Source organism: Diadema setosum, chromosome 20 (genome assembly GCF_964275005.1).
Source record: "Diadema setosum chromosome 20, eeDiaSeto1, whole genome shotgun sequence".
NCBI lineage: Eukaryota > Metazoa > Echinodermata > Echinoidea > Diadematoida > Diadematidae > Diadema > Diadema setosum.
Genome location: NC_092704.1, coordinates 18,551,141 through 18,571,138, shown reverse-complemented (window position 1 = coordinate 18,571,138; position 19,998 = coordinate 18,551,141). Strand labels below are relative to the sequence as shown.

Sequence of the window (19,998 nt, the reverse complement as noted above, 5' to 3'; positions counted from 1 at the left end):
CTCTTTCTGTTGGAAGAATTCATTTATCACAGTATTTTTTTAACTTTGTTCTGATTTAGTTTGCCCTTGCTCTGCTACAAAACTCGTATGAACATGTACATTAGCAATTAAAGCTGATCACAGTAGATATCTGTATTCGCTGACCCCAGTCATCGCATTTTGGTGCCTGATTTGTGTAGAACAAAAGAGTCTGTGAGCCCATCAGCGCACGCTCTATTCATACATGGCACCCGATCGATGTTTCTATTGTTCAAGGGCACATATAGTTGACCGTGGGGAGAGGTTGCATGCACCGCTTGACTGCTTTCGCACTGGTGGATTACCAACCTGTCCGTTCTCTGTCAACGGGCAAAAAGAATCTTGTTTGGGGACATTGAAGGTATATAGAGAATTGCAGAAGGAACGGGTTAATACACAATCACAATTCCTGATCCACAGGTACTCAAACAGAACTGTCAAACCTGTTGTGTTGGAGAGGAAAAAAAGATAGATGTGGATTTTACTGGGTGCAAAACTATATTTCCTTTGTTCCACTTGGGGCTAAAGCATGATTTAACCTTCCATCTATTCTTAAGTTATTGTTTTAAGTTAATGGTTTCATGTTTCCTTTCAGAACGTGGTCTATTCAAGTCAAGAAATGATAAGCTAAGGTCAAACATTGATCAACTAACATGGTGTATAAGCACTGTTAAAATAATACCTTATGAGTGCATTCTGTCTTACATATAACTGGTCAGAGAATCAATTGTCAATTTAAGATCATACATTATATCACCTGCTCTCAATTGATACTACAGAAATTGGATGAAATGTCCATATAATTTGTTTAAAAAAAAGTTTTTCAGAGATTCCTTCTTGCACATTTATCAGAATATCAGTAATACCACTATTGCATAATTCACTACAGTGCACTCCTGTTATAACTAACACAGTTACAGCAAAACTCTTGTTCCAACCAAGTAAAATTTAGGCCCTGAAAGTTTATCTATACATCTTTAAATGTTATATTGTTTGATTACAGCTGAATTTTCTATACTGAGAAAAAAAAAAACTGTTGGTCCTAAGTACTACTTTACAATTGGAGACCCCTGTATATGCAATGCTATTTCTCTCTACTTTCTTTGAAACACTGATGTATTACATACAGGAACATTCTTTCTTTTACATATTATGCTCCCTCCCTATCCTTTTCTCTTAATACCTTAACTTAGACACATAAATTAAGCTCCAACAGAGAATCAATCTCGTAAACATGCCATTGTACTGTAATGAGAGCTTATGTGTATCCCTGGACAAGAAAGGCACCTTTGCCAGAAGGGCATGTCACGGAAAAAAAAAAAAAAAAAATATATTGATCTGAAATATGTCCATCTTGAAGTCAAGTTTATACCTATATCACCCACAAGTTTACCTCACTCAGCGCCTTTCAACTAGGAGCCAAACATCGCCACCATTCTTATTGGCCACATGTGATACAAGTCCAAACACCTGTTCTGTTTCCTGGCCAGGCACAAGGCTGATTTTGAATGCACGGACAAACCATGCAAGAAAGATGGCCACCTCCTTGTAAGCAAATTGCTGCCCAGGGCACACACGTCTGCCGGCAAAGCCAAATGGTTGAAAGGCATTGCGATGCCGATTTTTCACATTTTCTGCAGAAAAGTTGTCTGGGTTGAATCTGATATGTGCAAAGAAGAATAAAAGAAATGGGTAAAATTCGAACTTGAATCAATGGCTCTAAACAGTCTTTTTTATTATGCTGAAGGAAGGAAGTCAGAGCATGATTCAAAGCAAATTTTAATCATATTGGATGGCAACAAATGGAATAGCATGAAAAATTGGCCCCAAAGAGTGTCAAATTCACTGGTATTCCATGAATTAAAGCCATCCAATATAATCATTATCATCCATAATCATCTACAGCAGTCATAATCTGTACCGAGGTACTGACCTGATGTCAAATTCGTTCTGAAAAAGAAGCAACTCACACTTTGCGTATGTAGCGAAGATATTTGTGCACTTGTGAGCTGTAACAAGAGTTCGCAAACTTAGTACAGTAGCAAGCACTCACACACTCAGCAGGCTAAAACATCCTATATACCTGTAGATAACTCAAAATTTTGCTGTTTTCTCAGGTAAATAAAAGAGTTGGAAAGATAAAGAACCTTTATCCTGATATATCATGTAGGGCCTACATTGTCAGCCTGTGAAGGTGATGCATTATCCATGCTTCTGTTACATAGGCTAAGCGGGCTGTACCCTTTCACAGAAATATGCATAATCAACATGGAATTTTTGTCTGTACAGCCTGGAATAGCTTGAAATCCAACTGGACTGCCTCTCAAATATCCCAGACCACAAACATTTTACTGTTAGGCCTGCCTTGAGGTTTCATGCATTTTCATCTTTCATAGCAGATTGTCAGGCTGAGAAAATGAATCATTACAAAACCTTGGCACATTTCATTTGGTATTCAGCAGCTACTTGTATCACTGGCTTACTATCTTAAGAAAACATCTGAGAAACATCATGGTTCTCTAATACATTTCTCATACACACAGTGGGGTAGTTTACATTGCTACATGTCATAATGCTATCAGTACTGTATACACTGTTATTTTCGCGTACAGATATTTTCGCAAATGATGAGGTCATAGACATTTTTGCGAGATGTTGTTTTCGCGACTCAACGCCGACGCTTACGTTAATGCTCTATTAATAAAATGCATGAAGTCATTTTCGCGAGTTGTTAAATTCGCGATCCAACTGTGATTCGTGAAATTCATGAAAATTAACCCCTCCGAAAATAACAGCTTATACAGTATTCCAAAACACACTCTTATCTACTTTTGCATGAATTTTAAACATGTAACAATCAATGACTAGTTTGAAGAAATGAGCACTCACATTTGCCTGAGTGTCATTTAATTTGTTCCCTTTTCAGAGACTCCAACACCAAGCACCATCTGATCTGGAGATTCTCCCGCCTGAAACCCCTAGCAAAGTTGATGTGCACAAAGCACACATAACGAGCGCAAAGCGCGAACTTCTTTGCGGCCGGGGTCTAGAGTTCTAGATGCTCTCTCGTGCTATCTAAGGCTTATTTTTCAACATACGATGGCAATAAGTAAGAAATCTTTTCCAACAAGAGACACAGAGCCAAGGCGGAAGAACGGGAGATTTTGAAAAAAACTGGCTTTCAGCGGGAGATCTCCCGTCGAAAGCGGGAGAGTTGGAGTCTCTGCCTCTTCCAAAGAGATTCTCATATTTTAATTTACTTCGTACTGGACCCACCAGGTTCATGCACACACTGAATTAAATGCCTCCTTAACAACATGTAAAAGTTCATATCATAAAGAACTGCGGACAATACTTACACCTCTGGATTAGGGAATGTTTTCTCTGACCACAGAGAGACACCAAGGGCATGCACAACAGGAGTCTGTTTGTGAAGCAAAAAGGGGAGAAAAGTCGATTAGATGAATTAGCTTCAAAATGATTTACTTCCAGTATTCCTTTGAGTACATGATTAAAATGTTGGCATTCCTCTTTACTGGCAATAGAAGCATAACATTTTGTAAAGGTGGCATTCTTCTTTTCTGGCAATAAAAGCACAATATTCTTGCTGGGCAACTTCATCACAGACTATCTTTTCAGTATCAAGTGGCTGAAATATTATTATTCATAACTTAATCTACTTGACAGTACAATGTCTCACACATCCTTTCCACAACTGTAACTTCAGAGTAACTTCAGAGTAGATGGTCTGCAATATATAATAGCCAGCTCAATAAAAATCCCATAAATTTTAATTCTGCATTGTGCCATCAGGATTACAGTGACCTTAGCCTTCATGTACCAAGCATGATATGGCCTTACCACTGAAAGAGGATCCTTGCCTTGCAATTGGCACTATACATTCCTTGTATTGGCTTTACTCAACAAGTTTGGTGCGGTGTCATTTTATCATAGTTTTTACATTGTTAAATATTAAATATCAAATATTAAATATCAAATATCTTTTTGAGCCCTTTATTGTTCAGCCATAATTGAAATGACTGAATAGATATCCTGTTTCTCACTTAAATTTGCAAGTTTCTGCACATTTTAATTTTGTGCAGAATAAATGAAGTAACTCAGTTCCATAAAATATTTCCCTTACATACTATATGCAGTGAAATCCAGTGGAACCAATTCAATGATGAAATTATAATTACTGCAGCAAAATTAGATACAAGAATTCTCTTAAAAGTATATCATTTGGACTTGGCCGCCCACATTCAAAAATATAATTGGGCCAAGGCATGTGGATACATTGGTAATTTACTTTCTGGCTAAGAAGCAAAAAAGCTTGAAGTGCTACAAAGTCTTTTTTTTTTTTTCTGTTGTTGTTTCTAGTTGTTTTATCCTGATGCAGGACATCCCTAATACTACACAAGGACAACTCACACATTGTGGTGACCCTGGTCATACAATCTATTATATGTTTAAACAAGCTTTGGCATCTTCACACAATCGCTCCACTTGTTGTGATACCTCTAGTCAGCAAAGGTGGTATTATCAATGTCATAGCTAGATGTAAGTGTGATTTCATTTTAAAGGGTGTGTACAGTTCTGGTTGAGGTGAAGATTTAGCTTTTAACGTTTTGCGAGATATTCAGAAACCACTTTATGAGATGTCAAAGAGCGTGCAATTCTAGGGGGTATCAAAAGCTTATTTGATGAAAATCGGTTTCGAAATGGATGAGATATCCAAAAACAATGTGAAACAAAGAGATCCTAATAAAAGGCGTGGCCTGTCGTCTTTTATCATTATCACTTTTTGGACATCTCAGCCATTTGAAAACCAATTTTCATCAAATAAACTTTGAATCCTTCTTAAAATTACATGCTCTTTCATATTTCATAAGAGGTTTCTCATTATCTCACTTAGGAATGTTATAAACTTGAATCCCCACCTCAACCAGTACTGTACAGTCCCTTTAAGGATTATCAGTTTGGACTTTTCTATCTCATAGCTGCCTTGAAGTTCTAAGAACATTTGCATCCAAGTCTGAAAGCACATTTCGGATAGCCCTCATCAGGGAAAAAAGGGGGCTGGTGTGCAATGATTGATATTCCTGCAAAGTTGAGGGTAACAGCCAACATGCGAGCAGGAACTTGTGACAGGAACATTACTTGTCTGGTGTAATGGGTTCCATAGTCCAAACACTGTCCATACATGGACAGGTGACCACAACATTATGCCTCAGGTCAGTCTAACAATTTTTGTAATGATTTAAAGGTGACCTAAAGGCTTGTGAAGACTTTTTCTTTATCTGTTTTTGCTTTAAAACACATGGCAATAAAATATCTGTAGAATGGCTACAATTGATGTGAAGAGGAAACCAAGAAGTAATTGATAGCATTTAAAGGACAAGTTCACCTTCATAAACATAAGGATTGAGAGAATGCAGCAATATTAATAGAACACATCAGTGAAAGTTTGAGGAAAATTAGACAATCGATGCAAAAGTTATGAATTTTTAAAATGTTTGTCTTGGAACTGCTGGATGAGAAGACTACTACAGCTTGTGATGTTATATGCGTACAACAGTATAAAGAAAATGTAAGGAAAATTCAACATATTTTCACTTTTTTCGCATAATAAAAGAGCTCTTTACTTGCCTCTTTCCAAAGGCAGGGGGAATAATATTACCCATAACATATGTCAGTAACAAGTCAAGGAAATTTGTACTTTTTTCGAAAGATGAAATTTTGTGAAATTCTCTTTATATTTTCCTTATATTGTTGTACTCATGTGACATCATATGCTGCACTAGTCTTTTCATCCAGCAGTGACTGCACGAAAACTTCAAAAATTCATAATTTTTGAACGGATTGTCTGATTTTCCTCAAACTTTCAATGATGTATTCTACTAATATTGCTACATTCTCTCAATCCTTCTGTTTATGAAGGTGAACTTGTCCTTTAAAGAACTGATCAAGTATATAAATTCTGTGTGCTACTTCCTTCTGTTTGTGTATCTTAAAGATACATGACTTGCCAATACCTGTGATAAAAACACCTTGATGCAAGAATCATTAATTTGAATAAATATGCAGTACATGCTGCTATAAGGATTAAGAATCACTGGCTATCAGGCTGTAGCTCACTGGTCTGGAAATCAGGATGTTGTTGGTTTGAGTTAAACCTGAGTACGTATGGCAATTATTTTTATCACGGCTACTACTTAACACTGAATCATGAGTGTTATTCATGATGATGTAGGGCAATTTATCAACTAAAATCCGACATCTCCTATCTGGCCGCCCTTTAACCGGCTCTCTCTATTATGTGGATGTGATTTCGGCATAATTTTTGTTTTTGTTTTTGTTTTTTCAATCTTACAATTATGGGGAAAAGGGGGGTTTCAAACTCAAACAAAATTCCTACAAAAACTCACATGAATCACATATCATTCCCAACAAAACTAACATATATTCACATTTAATTTTCATCTAAATTACATGCATCACGACATTCACTACCCCTAAATCACTGCAGGAACATGAACAGAAATTTTTTCATTAAATCAGGGCATGGTACAGACGATGGTCCATTGAGCAAATTATCAGAGAATTCTGAATGCAGACAAGCTGACGAGGACATGACATGTCCATGCAAAATTAATACATGTGCATGTAGCTACCATTTGGGAGGCAGCAGCGTGTTTTAAACATTGAGTCTCCCATATCCTGCTAAATTGCTTATCCAGATGAGTGCTGGTCCCGACATGTCCAGACAGGAGAAGCCGGACTGTATGTCAAAAGTCTGGAAAGACTTTGTATATACAGACCGGTATTACCGGACAGTATGGTAATTCTGGACACCCACATCTCTGTGTAATAATGACATTCAATAAGCGTGGGACTTTGTAGACTACCCTTACAGAGCATTGTATGAGCTGAATTCACCAAAAATGTGACACAAACATGTAGAAACACCAAGAAATTCACATTTCACCTCAGATTTAGAAGAAGATGTCAATTTATCACAACATCTTATCGCATAAATTGTTTGCAATGTTCATGTAAGACCTTTTACTGTACAATATGAAATTTGAGCCTCATTTGCTGATTTTCTCTATGTCATCTGCTCAGTACAAATGTGTACAATGAATTGTGGGTATAAATTGTGATTCTGGTGCATGGACAAGATGTGGAAAATGTCTACATGTTCAATCGATCCCACGGAAAAACAGATTGAAATGTCTTGAAACATTGCAGAAATCATGAGGAAAATTCAAGAACCAGTTTAATTCTTTGCATGTGGACTTAGCACCTGTTATGCATTAATATATATTGTACTTTTCATGTCTATCTTTGTGTGAGACAGACACTCCTTGTTCTATTCACCCTGCTGATTTAAACTGACCCTAACATAACCAATGCTCTGGTAGCAAATTGAATGATGCACTTACCCCTTTAGGAATTACATGACCACCAAGTACAACATCAATATCTTGGACACGGGCAGCGAATGGAGCAAGAACAGAAACTCTGAGAGTTTCATCCAAAACCTGTCTCAAATATCTGTGTTTGAAGAAAAAATAATTATATCAGTAAATCCCATATCTACCACTAATCATGAGTTTACATACCCTGGTACCCTCTCCACTTGATGGTGTTGATGGTTTTTGTCACACAACTTGGGTGATAATGTCGTATTTGACTTCTACTGTAAGCAAATGTCATGCAGTCGGAAAACATAATAAAAGACCTAGTAAACTATCTGTCAGTGTAGATGCATTTTTTTTTTTTTTAAATAAAAGGCATACTATTAATACTTAAATTAGCATTTTTCTTTTACCATTATAACTGCTCCTTATTATTCACACCATTACACAAAACTACAAGAATATAGTTTTAAAGGCAATGGAAATCCAGATGCTTTTTTTTGGGGGGGGGCATGGATATATTATTGACATATAAGGGCATGCTGCAATGATGACTATCTGACCATCACTGGACAAATTTTTCTGGTGTGACTGCTTCAGGGAATAAGGGGCTAACATAACAACGCAGAGGCAAGACTACTGTCTGCAGCAAAATGGGACTTGAAATTGGGGGAATAAAATACGAAAACAAAATTGACATCCCAAATTTAAAAATTCCTTCTAAGGTTGAGTAGCTTACGTCATATCTGCAATGTGATCCATTGTAACATCGCCAGTCTTCCCAACAATCTTTGTCACATGATCTGCCAGTTTCTCCTGTACCTTTTCATCTTGGGTAAGGAAGAACACGGCCCAGGCAAACACTGCAGGGAGAGAAATGGCAAAGAGCAATCTGTTAGGATTCCCTGTGAAAGTCAGAGCACTTTTGAACTATGCATTACTGAGCACCTGAAAACATTCCATATGTAGGAACTTACTGGAAAACTTCCACATGCAGGGAAATATTGAGTTTGTTGTCATGATACATGACAGTTTCAGCATCTGGGAAAGATGTAGGCTTACTGCTTGCTCTGTGATTATTTCAAAGGCTGTGTCTTGGAAACTATTTGACTCTATTTGTATGATGATCTTTTGTCTTCTTTTTTAATAGTCTCTTCAGCAAATGCACCTTTCTTTTGATACCATAGAAATATTGTAGAACAATGTAACCTTTCCAACTAATATTACTTAAACTCAACCTCAAATTGCAAAAGCTGAAATATAATACTTCAAATTGATTTTGCCTCCTTGAAGTATAGACAGTGGGAGTTTGTCTCTTTCATACCCATGTCAAATCTTCACTGCCTATATGGAACCCACTGCATAGAGAAAAGAGTCATATCAGGGATCACGTATGTTCTCACAATTGCCAGAGGTGTGAAAGCCACCCACAAAGTATGTGATGGCATCAGCAAGCAGCCTGGACTCTGGGTAGTTAGCTCTCAGTAGTACATCCAGAAAGATTTCCTGACCCTGATCTGCGGGGTTGGCCCGACGTTGCTTGATTGCCTGTCTGATGGCATTCTGCATCCTTTCTTGGGCTGTAAATGAGTGTGAATGAGTACTTTAACTACAAAAAATCAAATGTCATTACAGTATACAAACTCATATGCACCAGCATTTAAAGAGGAAATCCAGTCCAAATATAAGTTAGTCTGATTTAAAAAAAAAAAAAAAAAAAAAAAGTATAATTTTATGAGTCCAACGATACAAATTTGACTGAAATCGGATGAAAAATAAGGAAGTTATAGAATTGTGAAGTTTTGATAATTTCTCCAAAACAGTTCTTGTACAGTGGGTGTGAATATGCAAATGAGTGAGCTAACCATGTCATACCCTCATAATTTTGCATTGATCGTGTACAAAAAATGACGAAAATTCAATGTTTCTGTCATTCAAGTCTGAAACATGATGTTACTCCTGGTTGAATAACTTCAGAATAGTGATCAGTTAAAAATGTGAGGATTTGAGCCTCGGGCATAATTGCATTTGAATGAAAAACAGGAAATTTCAAAATTTTTATGTACAAACTATATGGTAAGTTGTGAGGGAATGACATGCTCACTTTGCCATTTGCATATTCATACTGACTGTCCAAGAACCGTTTCCCACAAAAATAGCGAAAATTCAAAATGTCATAACTTCCTTATTTTTCATCCGATTTTTATCAAATTTATACCGTTGAACTAATAATATTTGACTCTTTCTTATCAGACTAACTTATATTTGGACTGGAATTCCCCTTTAAGTCACCACTATCCTATCACCTCACTCAACATGGGATAGCCATTGGATAGATCAAAACATGCAGATACTGATTGATGCTACATTTACATGTATCTACATTGTATTGGATATATGGTATGTTTCCTACGGCTATATGCAATGACTATGACTCATATCTTCATTTCTGGTAAATTCTCATGCAGACTTCCCTGACTGATTTTTTTTTCTCTATTTTCCTCATCCGAGGTACTTTATTTTTTCACATAACTTCGCATATTTACAATCACTTTATCTGCAAGTATCCAAAAAGCATTCAACATAATCATTATGACAGGAAAAAAAAAATAACAAGGAAAAGTAGAAATTATGCGGTGCATAATATATGTCCCCGCTGGAAGTAGCATTTTGTAGCAAACGGAATTGAAATCGGGTTAGAAATGGCGAAGGAGTAGCATTTTGTAGCCAATGTACAATATAGGTCAAAAATCAAGGTCACAGGTCAAAGAAGTCAAAGGTCAAAATTCTGTCTACAAGTTTTGAAGCCCTCACCTAGTGCCATCACATAAAGCAAACAGAATTGAAATCGGGTTAGAAATGGCGAAGGAGTAGCATTTTGTAGCAAAATGTACAATATAGGTCAAAAATTAAGGTCAAAGGTCAAAGAGGTCAAAGGTCAAAATTCTGTCCATAAGTTTTGAAGCCCTCACCTAGTGCCATCACATAAAGCAAACGGAATCGAAATCGGGTTAGAAATGGCGGAGTAGCATTTCGTAGCAAAATGTACAATATAGGTCAAAGGTCAAGGTCAAAGGTCACAACTGAAATTCTGTGTAGAAGTTTCAGAGCTCCCATGTAGTGCTATCATATAAAGCAAACAGAATCAAAATTGGCTCATAAATGACAGTGATTAATAATTAAATTACTATTCCTTACATACTTTTGCAAAGAACTACAGGCACAACAATGACACACAAATACATTTTCTCCAGAAGTCTTGGGTAATGCTTGCTTTTTAGCTTTGCGCAAGCAAATAATACCTACAACTCATATCTTGAATACATATCAAATGGACAGCCATATTCACCTTCATCAAACTCCTTCTCTCGGTTGCTCCCAGGTTCTGGCATGATCCCTCCCAGCCGGGATTCAAGATCTCCCCACACCTTGAACACCAAGACAGAAAAACATTGAGAAGGATGATTCACTTTCACACAAGATGCATTACTGTAGCTCAAGAAGATTACAATTGCTCATGATAGTACAATAATTATGAATTTTACAGCATATAATTTTGTATTCTCATGATGACCTGCCTTCATGAGGTTTTCAGGTTAAAAGAAACTAGAAATGTTGCTATGCCAACTGGTATGCCTCCGCCATAATGCATGTTCTCCCACTAGGTCTAACATACATCTTGACAATGCGAGATGACAGTTTCACATACCTGGCTAGAAAAAATAAATAAATAAATAAAATGACATGTTTGTTATAAGTATGTCAGGTGTTTACTTTCTTTGAACTGGGTTTCATTTAAATGAATGGCTACATTGTTTAAGAGAGCAGGTCAAAATAAGGACAAAATTGTGACATTTGAAGATTTCCCCTTGACATTTGACCCCATGGCCAAAATCTTTCCCTACAGAATCATTGTGCAGTAATACATGCATATACCTAGTTTAATCAAGTGTAGGTCCCTATGCATTGAGTAATCCTCAAGGTTTGGATAGAATTTTAACATTTCAACCTGACCTTTGGCCCTTGACCTTTGAAACCCACAGTCCCATATGATCACTGTCAGGCAGTAAATGCACATGTAATAAGTTTCATGATGGCACCTTGAGCCATTTTCTAGATGTATGGAGAAAATAGTGAAGTTCTAGCATATTTCACTTGATGTTTGACCTTTCACATATGACCCCATGACCCACAACTTTCCCTATAGATACTAGATAATATGTATTTAGTAATGCATGTACTGTATACGCCATATATTTAGTGAGTTCAAATTTTTGTGAATCAAGACTTCCTGATGATTTCACGAGTGGTTAAATTCACGATCGTGGAGTACTGTTCTGAACGGAGAAAATACATACGTGTGTGTCATATTCATATCGGGATCAGAGTCATTATTTTCGCGTGTCTTTAATTTCATGAATAGCACCCGACTCTTGAAATTCGTGAAAATAAAAACTTTGTGAAATATTCAGCGTATACAGTATACACTACATTTAAAGAAAAAATATGTGAGGCCTGCATGGATAAGGTAAAATGTAGTGGAATTGAAAGACTTGAACTTGACCTCTGACCTTGAACATATGCAACCACAGCTGACATGCACAAATTTAAAACATACATATGGCAAGTTTCATGAAGACACCTTACGCCATTTTTGAGACAAAATTTTAGTATTTTCTCTTGACCTTTGGCCCCCCTGGCCCAAACTTGTCCCACAGAATCCTCATCTGGCAATGCATGCAAACACTAAGTTTCAGCAAAAAACCTTCAGGTGTTGCGTAGATATGGGTGAAATAGTGACATTTCAAAAAATTGACCTTGAGTTTTGACCTGTGACTTTCAGCATGTGCGACCAAAAGTTGATAGGCACAATTTTATCCACTCATACATACATAAGCCAACATTCATTTGAATACCTTTGAAGGTCCTTAAGTTATGCTGTCCACAAAATAGATTACGGACCGACGGAAGGATGGACGGAAGGATAGACAACCCGAAAACATTATGCCTCTGATGACACTTCATGGTGGAGGCATAAAAACTAACAAAGAACTTGAGAGTGACATACGATGTTACAAGATGTTTGAAATCATCATACTATAATTCGAGCAACGTTTGTCTGTCTGTTTGTTCCTCTACTCCGCCCAGGTCCTTGGTCCGATCTCCATCAAACTTAGTGGGTGGATGCAGGTTGACCGCGAAATTGCCCTTGAGGGGTTCATTTTTGGAAAGGTCAAGGTCACTGGGGTCAATGGTCAAATAACTTCTAATCTTAGTCAGCTGCAATAATCAGACACCCGATAGAGGGTGCTATATTGATTTCTTACTTTTCCTACCTGGGCTGCATTAATAGATAGTGGCACCTCGGTATGACAATTTCCCCCAGAAATATCCTCAATGGGGATTTCCCAGGTGTAGGCCTACTTATACGGGGATTCCCCCAGAAATATCCTCAATGCGGATTTCCCAGGTGTAGGCCTACTTATGCTTCCAGCAAGTTTGGCCAAGATCGGACCAAGGAGTAGCGCAAAACAGTTATTTGACCTCCGTTGACCCAGTGACCTTGACCATTTCTGGGGAAATCCCCATAGAGGATTTCTGGCACTCCACGGGTACATTGACTAGTTGCTATAAAGGAATGCTAATGACATCCATGGAAGCACCAAAATAATTTCTTTTCCACTAACTGCTAATCTATTTCCACTTTTTTTTTCCTTTCTAACACTATAAAGTGAAATCAAATCACATAATGCACCAAAATTAGCACAAATCATTCATTACTACATGATGCACAATGTACTGGTCAGGTAATGAAGGCATTTTAAAGGGAACGTAAACCCAAAGAGCAATGTGGGTTGAGTGAAAGCAGTAACATTAGTAAAACACATCAGTGAAAGTTTGAGAAAAATCGGGCAATCGATGCAAAAGTTATTGATTTTTAAAGTTTTGGTGTTGGAACTGCTGGGTAAGGAGACTACTAGAGGTTATGACGTATGAGTGGACTACAATATAAAGAAAATATAAAGGGAATTTAATAAAAATTCATTTTTCGTGAAAATTACACATTCCATCGACTTGATACTGACATATGTTAGGGGTAGTAATTATTCCCCCTACTTTCTGAAAGCGGTTTTTCAAGTACTCTTTCATTTCGCTAGAAAAGTAAATATTTGTGGAATTCCTTTTATATTTTCTTTATATTGTTGTCCACTCATACGTCATAACCTCTAGTAGTCTCCTCATCCAGCGGTTCCAACACCAAAACTTTAAAAATTCATAACTTTTGCATCGACCGTCCAATTTTCCTCAAACTTTCACTGTTGTGTTCTACTAATGTTAATGCTTTTACTCAATCCACATTGCTCTTTGGGTTTATGTTCCCTTTAAACCCAAATACATATATAATGGATAGTAAATGCTAAAATATTAGTAGAATACATCAATGAAAGTTTGAGGAAAATTGGTCAATCTGTTTAAAAGTGCTTTTTTAATATTTCTGCATGCTTTCGATCCACATCTTTGTCTTGGTTTCATTGTTCTTTAAGATTATTTCAATGTCACATGCATCAAAGGGGAATTCTGGGTCAGTTAAGAAGTTGGTCTGAAAAAGAAAGACTAAGCTTTGACAAGCTTTGACAGCAGCAATAATTTGATCAAAATTGGGCAAAAATTAGGAAAGTTATGAAATTGTTAAGTTTTTGCTAATTTTCACAAAATAGCTCTTGAGAAGCTGATATGAATATAAAAATCACGAAATGATGTCACTGCTTCACAGCTGGTCATATAGTTCATACATAAAACCTTGAATTTCAAGTTTTGGTTGAAATGCAATTCTACCCCAGTCTCATCATTATTTTGTAGACATTCAGCCACAATTAACACTAGGGGGATTCACGTGTACACAAATTAGCAGATTTGTAACCTGCTAGCAAACTTAAGTTTTTGTGCGTGTGGACACAAAAACCCCACAAATTGGTGTGATCAGCAGCGTGATGCTAAACCCAAGAAATCTGGCTCTTATTTCTGAATTAGCGTGCTAATTTGCCCAGCGGTGACAGTGTGAACGGTCAACCAAATAAACTCAAATTTTATATCCAATCATTCAAAGTGCATGCCACAACAGTGTGCTCTCCACACGAATGTGAGGGACAAGAACAATAATTTATTGATTTATCGATCGGTAATTGGGGGTTATTTCTGTATGTATAAATGGTTGCAAGAAAAAAAGAAAACTCGAGTCCTGGAGTGTGCTTGCTAACCCGCTAATTTTAAGCATGTGAACAGTTGCAAAAAACCCCAAGTTACGGAGTCCACACTCTAGCTAGCCGCTATTTTGTATGTGTGAATATGGCTATTGTTCCTACACTTTTATAGCAGAAAATATTTCATCACTTTTTTTGCACATTAATATAAACTGTTTAAGAATTGTTTTGTATTATAAGCAAATCTTTCAAAATGTCATAACTTCCTTACTTTTGTCTGATTTTGATCACACTTTCAGTATTGTGCTTGTAAGATATTCCTCTTTCTTTTCAGAGTAACTTTTATCTGGCCCAGATTTCCTTTTCAAGTGCTTATCAGTAGTTTCAATTCACTTTGACTGAAAAGATCAAAGCATACATGATCATAGTCTCTCCTCATATCTGACAGAGCCTTGTCATCTTGGAAAAAATCTCCAAACGATGTTATGGTGATGCCCTTCATGGCAGTGTCTAAGCAAGTGGAACGAAGAGGGATGTGTTCATTGGGAGGGCAGTCTGAGAGCTTTTCAACCAATTCTCTAGAGATCTGAAATATAAATCAAACACACACACAAAACAAAATAATTTAACATGTGGTTCAATTCACTTGGTGGGGAGTACAAATGCCAAAGAGATTAATTACATGATATTTTCATGAGCAAATCAGGAGAGTTGTCATGAAGTGTAATCATTGCAATATCTGTGGTACTTTGCACAAAGTAATTATGATCAATGTAACAGTTTTCCATAAGAACACCAAGCCTCAAAAACTTTTTGTAATGCTCTTCCTGATTTGTTTGTTATTCTATCAAAGCACTACAGTAAATAGGAATATGAAGTGGACTTCTGACTATTTGAAATTTAAAGGACAATCCAATAAAACACTTCTTGAGCCCTTCAAATACAATGTAGCCTCTTTAGTATGTGAACTCTTACATGATACCCATTTGTTCTGCTAATGAAATAAACATGAATATTAATTTACCTATGAACTGATTTTCCATTACTAATGCTACTACTAAATAGTGGACACATCTAAGAAAGAGTACACACTATGATGTCATGCATGCTTATCTGTTCAACATTTGAAATTGCATCTGCTATGTTATGTCCAATGCCTGCAATGCAGGGCAATGCATTTTTCATGACTGCAATCTACACATATCATGACTCATATATAATCCCCCCCCCCCCACACACACCCAGGCAGTCAACCATATGCTTGTTCCAGATTCCTAGAAATACCCCCTATTCAGAGGGAGATGGGGTTAGGATTTTGACCCCATCACAGGCTTTTGGAAGGGGAGCCATCAAAAAATACCCCCCCCCCCCCCCCCCCCATTTTAGGGTTTTGGAACTGAGGGCAGCAGAATTGCCCCCTATCACATGCTTTTGGAAGGGAACTAACAAAATTATCCCCTAAATGAAGGAAGAGTGCTGAGGTAAAGAGTGTCAACAATTTCAGCACTTGCATGGACAGGAATATATTTAGAGACATTCTCATGCAGATTGTACCAGAGAAGACATACTTCCTCCAGCACTTTGCCTTCACTCAGGGTCCAGGCTGGGATTTCTACAGATGGACATGTCTGAAAGATGTTGGGAAAGATTTGTAAACTTCCCCTAATTACAGATATTTCGGGGAAAATGATAAAAGACTCCCTATTTTAATGAATTTTCGGGGATTTTTCCCCTGAGCTGAGCCCTGAAAATATACCCCTTTCCCAAAAAATCAGGAACGTGCATGCGGTATGGATGACCACCTGAGGGGGGGGGGGGGGGGGGGGGGGAGGGGGCTGGGATATAATCCCACTTTCTCCATGACAGCATATCTTAATATCACTTAACGCATCAAAAATTATGAACATAGATCTTTTGAATGAAAAAATAAAATGAAGCTACAAATTAGGTCCATACACACCTTCCTGACATTGCGACTTCTGTGACAAACAAGAACACATTGCTTTGCGCAAATATTTACTGATCTGTCGCTTAGATTTACACAGTTTTATCAAATTTCACTAGTGAAATATGTTTATGTGTGCATGACTTATGATGGTCACACATATATATAGAACATCAACATACAAAGCCCTACAATATACATTACATATACATACATACATATGTTGCTGCTGCTGTTGTTTTGTTCAGTATTCATGAAGTCTCACTTGTACCTTGTTGAAAACAGCCACATGGTTCTGGAGCGCTTGAAACCCAAAGCATCGGTCAGTGAGATCCCTTCGCTTCCTGCCGTCAGCCCCATTGGCATACTGGATGCTGTCTGCTGTTATTAGTGGCTCAAAGAGCTGAAAGAGAAGAGCTGATGAGATAAAGATGGGAATGAGGGCTGAATTTAAGAACAGTCTCCAAAACACACAAAGGATGAATGCACAGCAAAAATGAGAGGTAGAATTATCCATCTGAATTAAAAAGTGAATATAATCCTCCATCTCAAAACCCATACAATATGTATAGACCATGATAAAGACCATTTCAGAGAATGACCATCTCTAGATGTGACTGATTCTCTTCAATAATATTAGTTATCCCCTGCTTGTTCACGAAATACGGGCAAATATCTACTGTCTGCTGCCATATTCCATGAGGCCGAAGGCCGAATGGAATATGGCAACAGACCGTAGATATTTCCCGTATTTCGTAAGAACAAGCAGGGGGTAACGATATTATCTTTTAGTGTAAGTGCTAACCTTCTTCTCGCTGATTTCCCCTTGTGAATGATGTTGAAATCGCCGGCTGTCAGCCATGACCATGTTGACTTAGGCCTACGTTTCGCGAGCTGATTACTGCATGCATGCGATGCGCGCATACAAATACGTACACGTACACGCCATAAGATACTGCAGTGCAGTAGCCAGATAGATATAAGTTGCTGTTGTTTATCAAGCATCTAGTGGTCTCAGGTTATGTGCGCAATACGCTTGAGGACCGCGCGCTGTCCATTTGTTTTGTACAGGATTAGCGCGCACTTTCCTATAAGCGTCTTTGGTACACGCGCAGCTGGCTGTGTAATACAGTATCATGACGTCATATCACGTAATACGGGATATATTAAGTGGTTGATTGACCAATGAGATTACAGAATTCACGATCACTAAAAGATAATTGTTATTACGAATTTTTAAACTGCAGGTAGAGTTAAGGTGTGAGTTTCTTCAATTTGTCTCCCTCTACAAATGAAATTTGTTAAGATCGCAACTGCTGATCTGTAAATGAACAATTAAGAAAATTGAAGAAACTCACACCTGAACCTTCACTCCTCATGCTTTCAGCAGGTAGAGTTTTTTTCTTTTTCAAAACAATGCCTATCATGAGCATAAGAGTTTTCTTCAATTTGTCTGTCCTCTGTACAAATGAAATTGTGCTGATCTACATTTTTAACAAACATGTTGGAAAAAAGAAACTAGCCGGAAGCAAACCTGTCATCTATTGCTTTCCAGGTAGCGACACTATCACCAGGCTATCCCTGGTTGCCTTGCCAGCAATGCCTACGGCTCAAGTGAGCTAAAAATTAAACTTACGTGGTCTGTCAAAGACTGCTTGGTGCTCCTTATAGAGCTCAGGGGAGGCAATGCTGACACAAAGCTGATCAGTGTAGTAGAAGGAAACAATGTCTCCAAACTCAGCATGAAGTTTGACGAGGAACTGGTGCAGACTGCCAGCATCAGCAATTTCATCCAAGTTACCTTTTCTAAGAGATGAAAGTAAGTGACAATGAAAGCAATGCGAATCAAAGACAAAGCACACCTGGACTATTTCAACAATTCTCTTGACTAAAGCTGATTATAAAAGTCTCTCTCTCTCTCTCTCTTTACTGCTTACTTAATTTTACCAATGGCGTTCATCACACTATCTGCTTTCTAACATGGCCATGCCCTACTTTGAATAACACAACATTTTCAGGATTTCATCGTCAAATATGTTTTATGAAGCTGTGTTTTATAAATCCCCCATTTCTGTGACTTTCATTTGAACCCCCCTCCCCCAAAAAAATTTAAAATATATATAATATATATATACATATGAATAAACATATGACAAGTGCTTACTTGTGGGAATGAATTAGTTTTCCTAAATGATGGAGTACTGAAAATACACTTACACAGGATCAGATGGAGCCACACCAGGAACTGTGGTAGCCTTTGGAGGAGCAGTCTGCCATTACAAAAACATAAGTAAAATTTGATGAAAGCAATATGTTGACAGGATGTCTGTCCAAGACAATGATAAAGCAGATGGCAGTGCATTCTACATAGCATTCTTATAAAGTGGAAAGGTTTTATAAAGTACAAGAAAAAAAAACCTATCCAGATTATCACAATAATTGTTTTCTTTCATGATCATTATTTTGACAATTTTAAAATTTTAAAATCACATTGCTAAATAGTCAATACAGGCACATAACTAGGATTTTTATGGGAGGGTTTAGAATAAGAAAAAGTGGACCTTTATGTTTATGTTCCATATTGGGGATGCAAACAGCATTTCTGGTGCCATTAATCAGCTGACAAGCAACAAAACAAAAAGAGGCTCCCTGTGCAATATTTTCCATTTCTCCTGCCACTTCTGGTTTTCATCGGCTGACAAAAAAAGAAAAGAAAAACAAAAACAAAAGTTTCTGTTACCAATTTCTTGGTGCTGACAAAAGGCAAAAGGGGGGGGGGTTCCACTGCTCAAATTTTTTTTTTCATTTTATTTCTTTTAATTTTTTTATTTATTTTTATTTATTTATTTTTTTTGCTGCTGGCAAACATGGGGGGGGGGGTTCCTGAACCCCCTAGTTTTGGGCCTGCAATAGCAATACTTCTAAAGTTGCATTCAATACTGAGAAAGTCATGTCAAGTGTATATTAAATCCTACTGTTGTGAAAAGCATGCATCATACGCACAAAACCATTAAAAAGCAATAGTATACCAAATGTACAAACTGTACTTTGAATATATTTGACAGTAATGAGAAATGAAATGGTATAGCTTGCCTACCTTTGCTACAAAACAAACAGCACAAAACAAAGAAAGCAAAACAAAGAATTGTAATCCTCCTACCACCACACACACACACACACATACATACACAGTGTGTGGGAAACATAGGGATTGGTTTTGCAAGGTTTTCCATAAGATTCTAAGGATTTCTTTTTCAGTGATCACCAAGACAATTCACGAACAAAAGAAACCTCAGCTTTGAACTCACTGGATAGAAGTAGATGAGTAGAGCAATGAGAAACACCACAAAGGTGACAGCAAAGATGGCAAAGTCCAACATGCTGAGTACACTCCCTGGATAAGTGTTTCTGA

At 37.4% G+C, this 19,998-nt stretch overlaps 1 protein-coding gene across 1 annotated transcript; it reads right to left on the bottom strand.

Moving 5' to 3' along the window:
• Window positions 1–838: 838 nt before the first annotated feature.
• Window positions 839–19,998, bottom strand: LOC140243347 (cytochrome P450 20A1-like). The gene is made up of 11 exons (XM_072323022.1): window positions 19,895–19,998; window positions 18,804–18,856; window positions 18,223–18,392; window positions 16,858–17,003; window positions 15,060–15,227; window positions 10,789–10,867; window positions 8,843–9,019; window positions 8,179–8,302; window positions 7,464–7,575; window positions 3,378–3,442; window positions 839–1,678 (listed from the first exon to the last, which is right to left on the bottom strand). The coding sequence occupies exons 1-11, from the start codon at window positions 19,964–19,966 to the stop codon at window positions 1,417–1,419; spliced, it is 1,428 nt and encodes a 475-aa protein (XP_072179123.1). The 5' UTR covers window positions 19,967–19,998; the 3' UTR covers window positions 839–1,416.

Coding starts and splice junctions, on each gene's coding strand:
- LOC140243347 (XM_072323022.1), bottom strand. CDS start 19,966: ATGTTGGACTTTGCCATCTTTGCTGTCACCTTTGTGGTGTTTCTCATT. Junction 15,228..16,857: donor ATGTGGCTGTTTTCAACAAG/GTACAAGTGAGA, acceptor TTTATATTTCAG/ATCTCTAGAGAATTGGTTGA. Junction 3,443..7,463: donor GTCATGTAATTCCTAAAGGG/GTAAGTGCATCA, acceptor CTTCACAAACAG/ACTCCTGTTGTGCATGCCCT.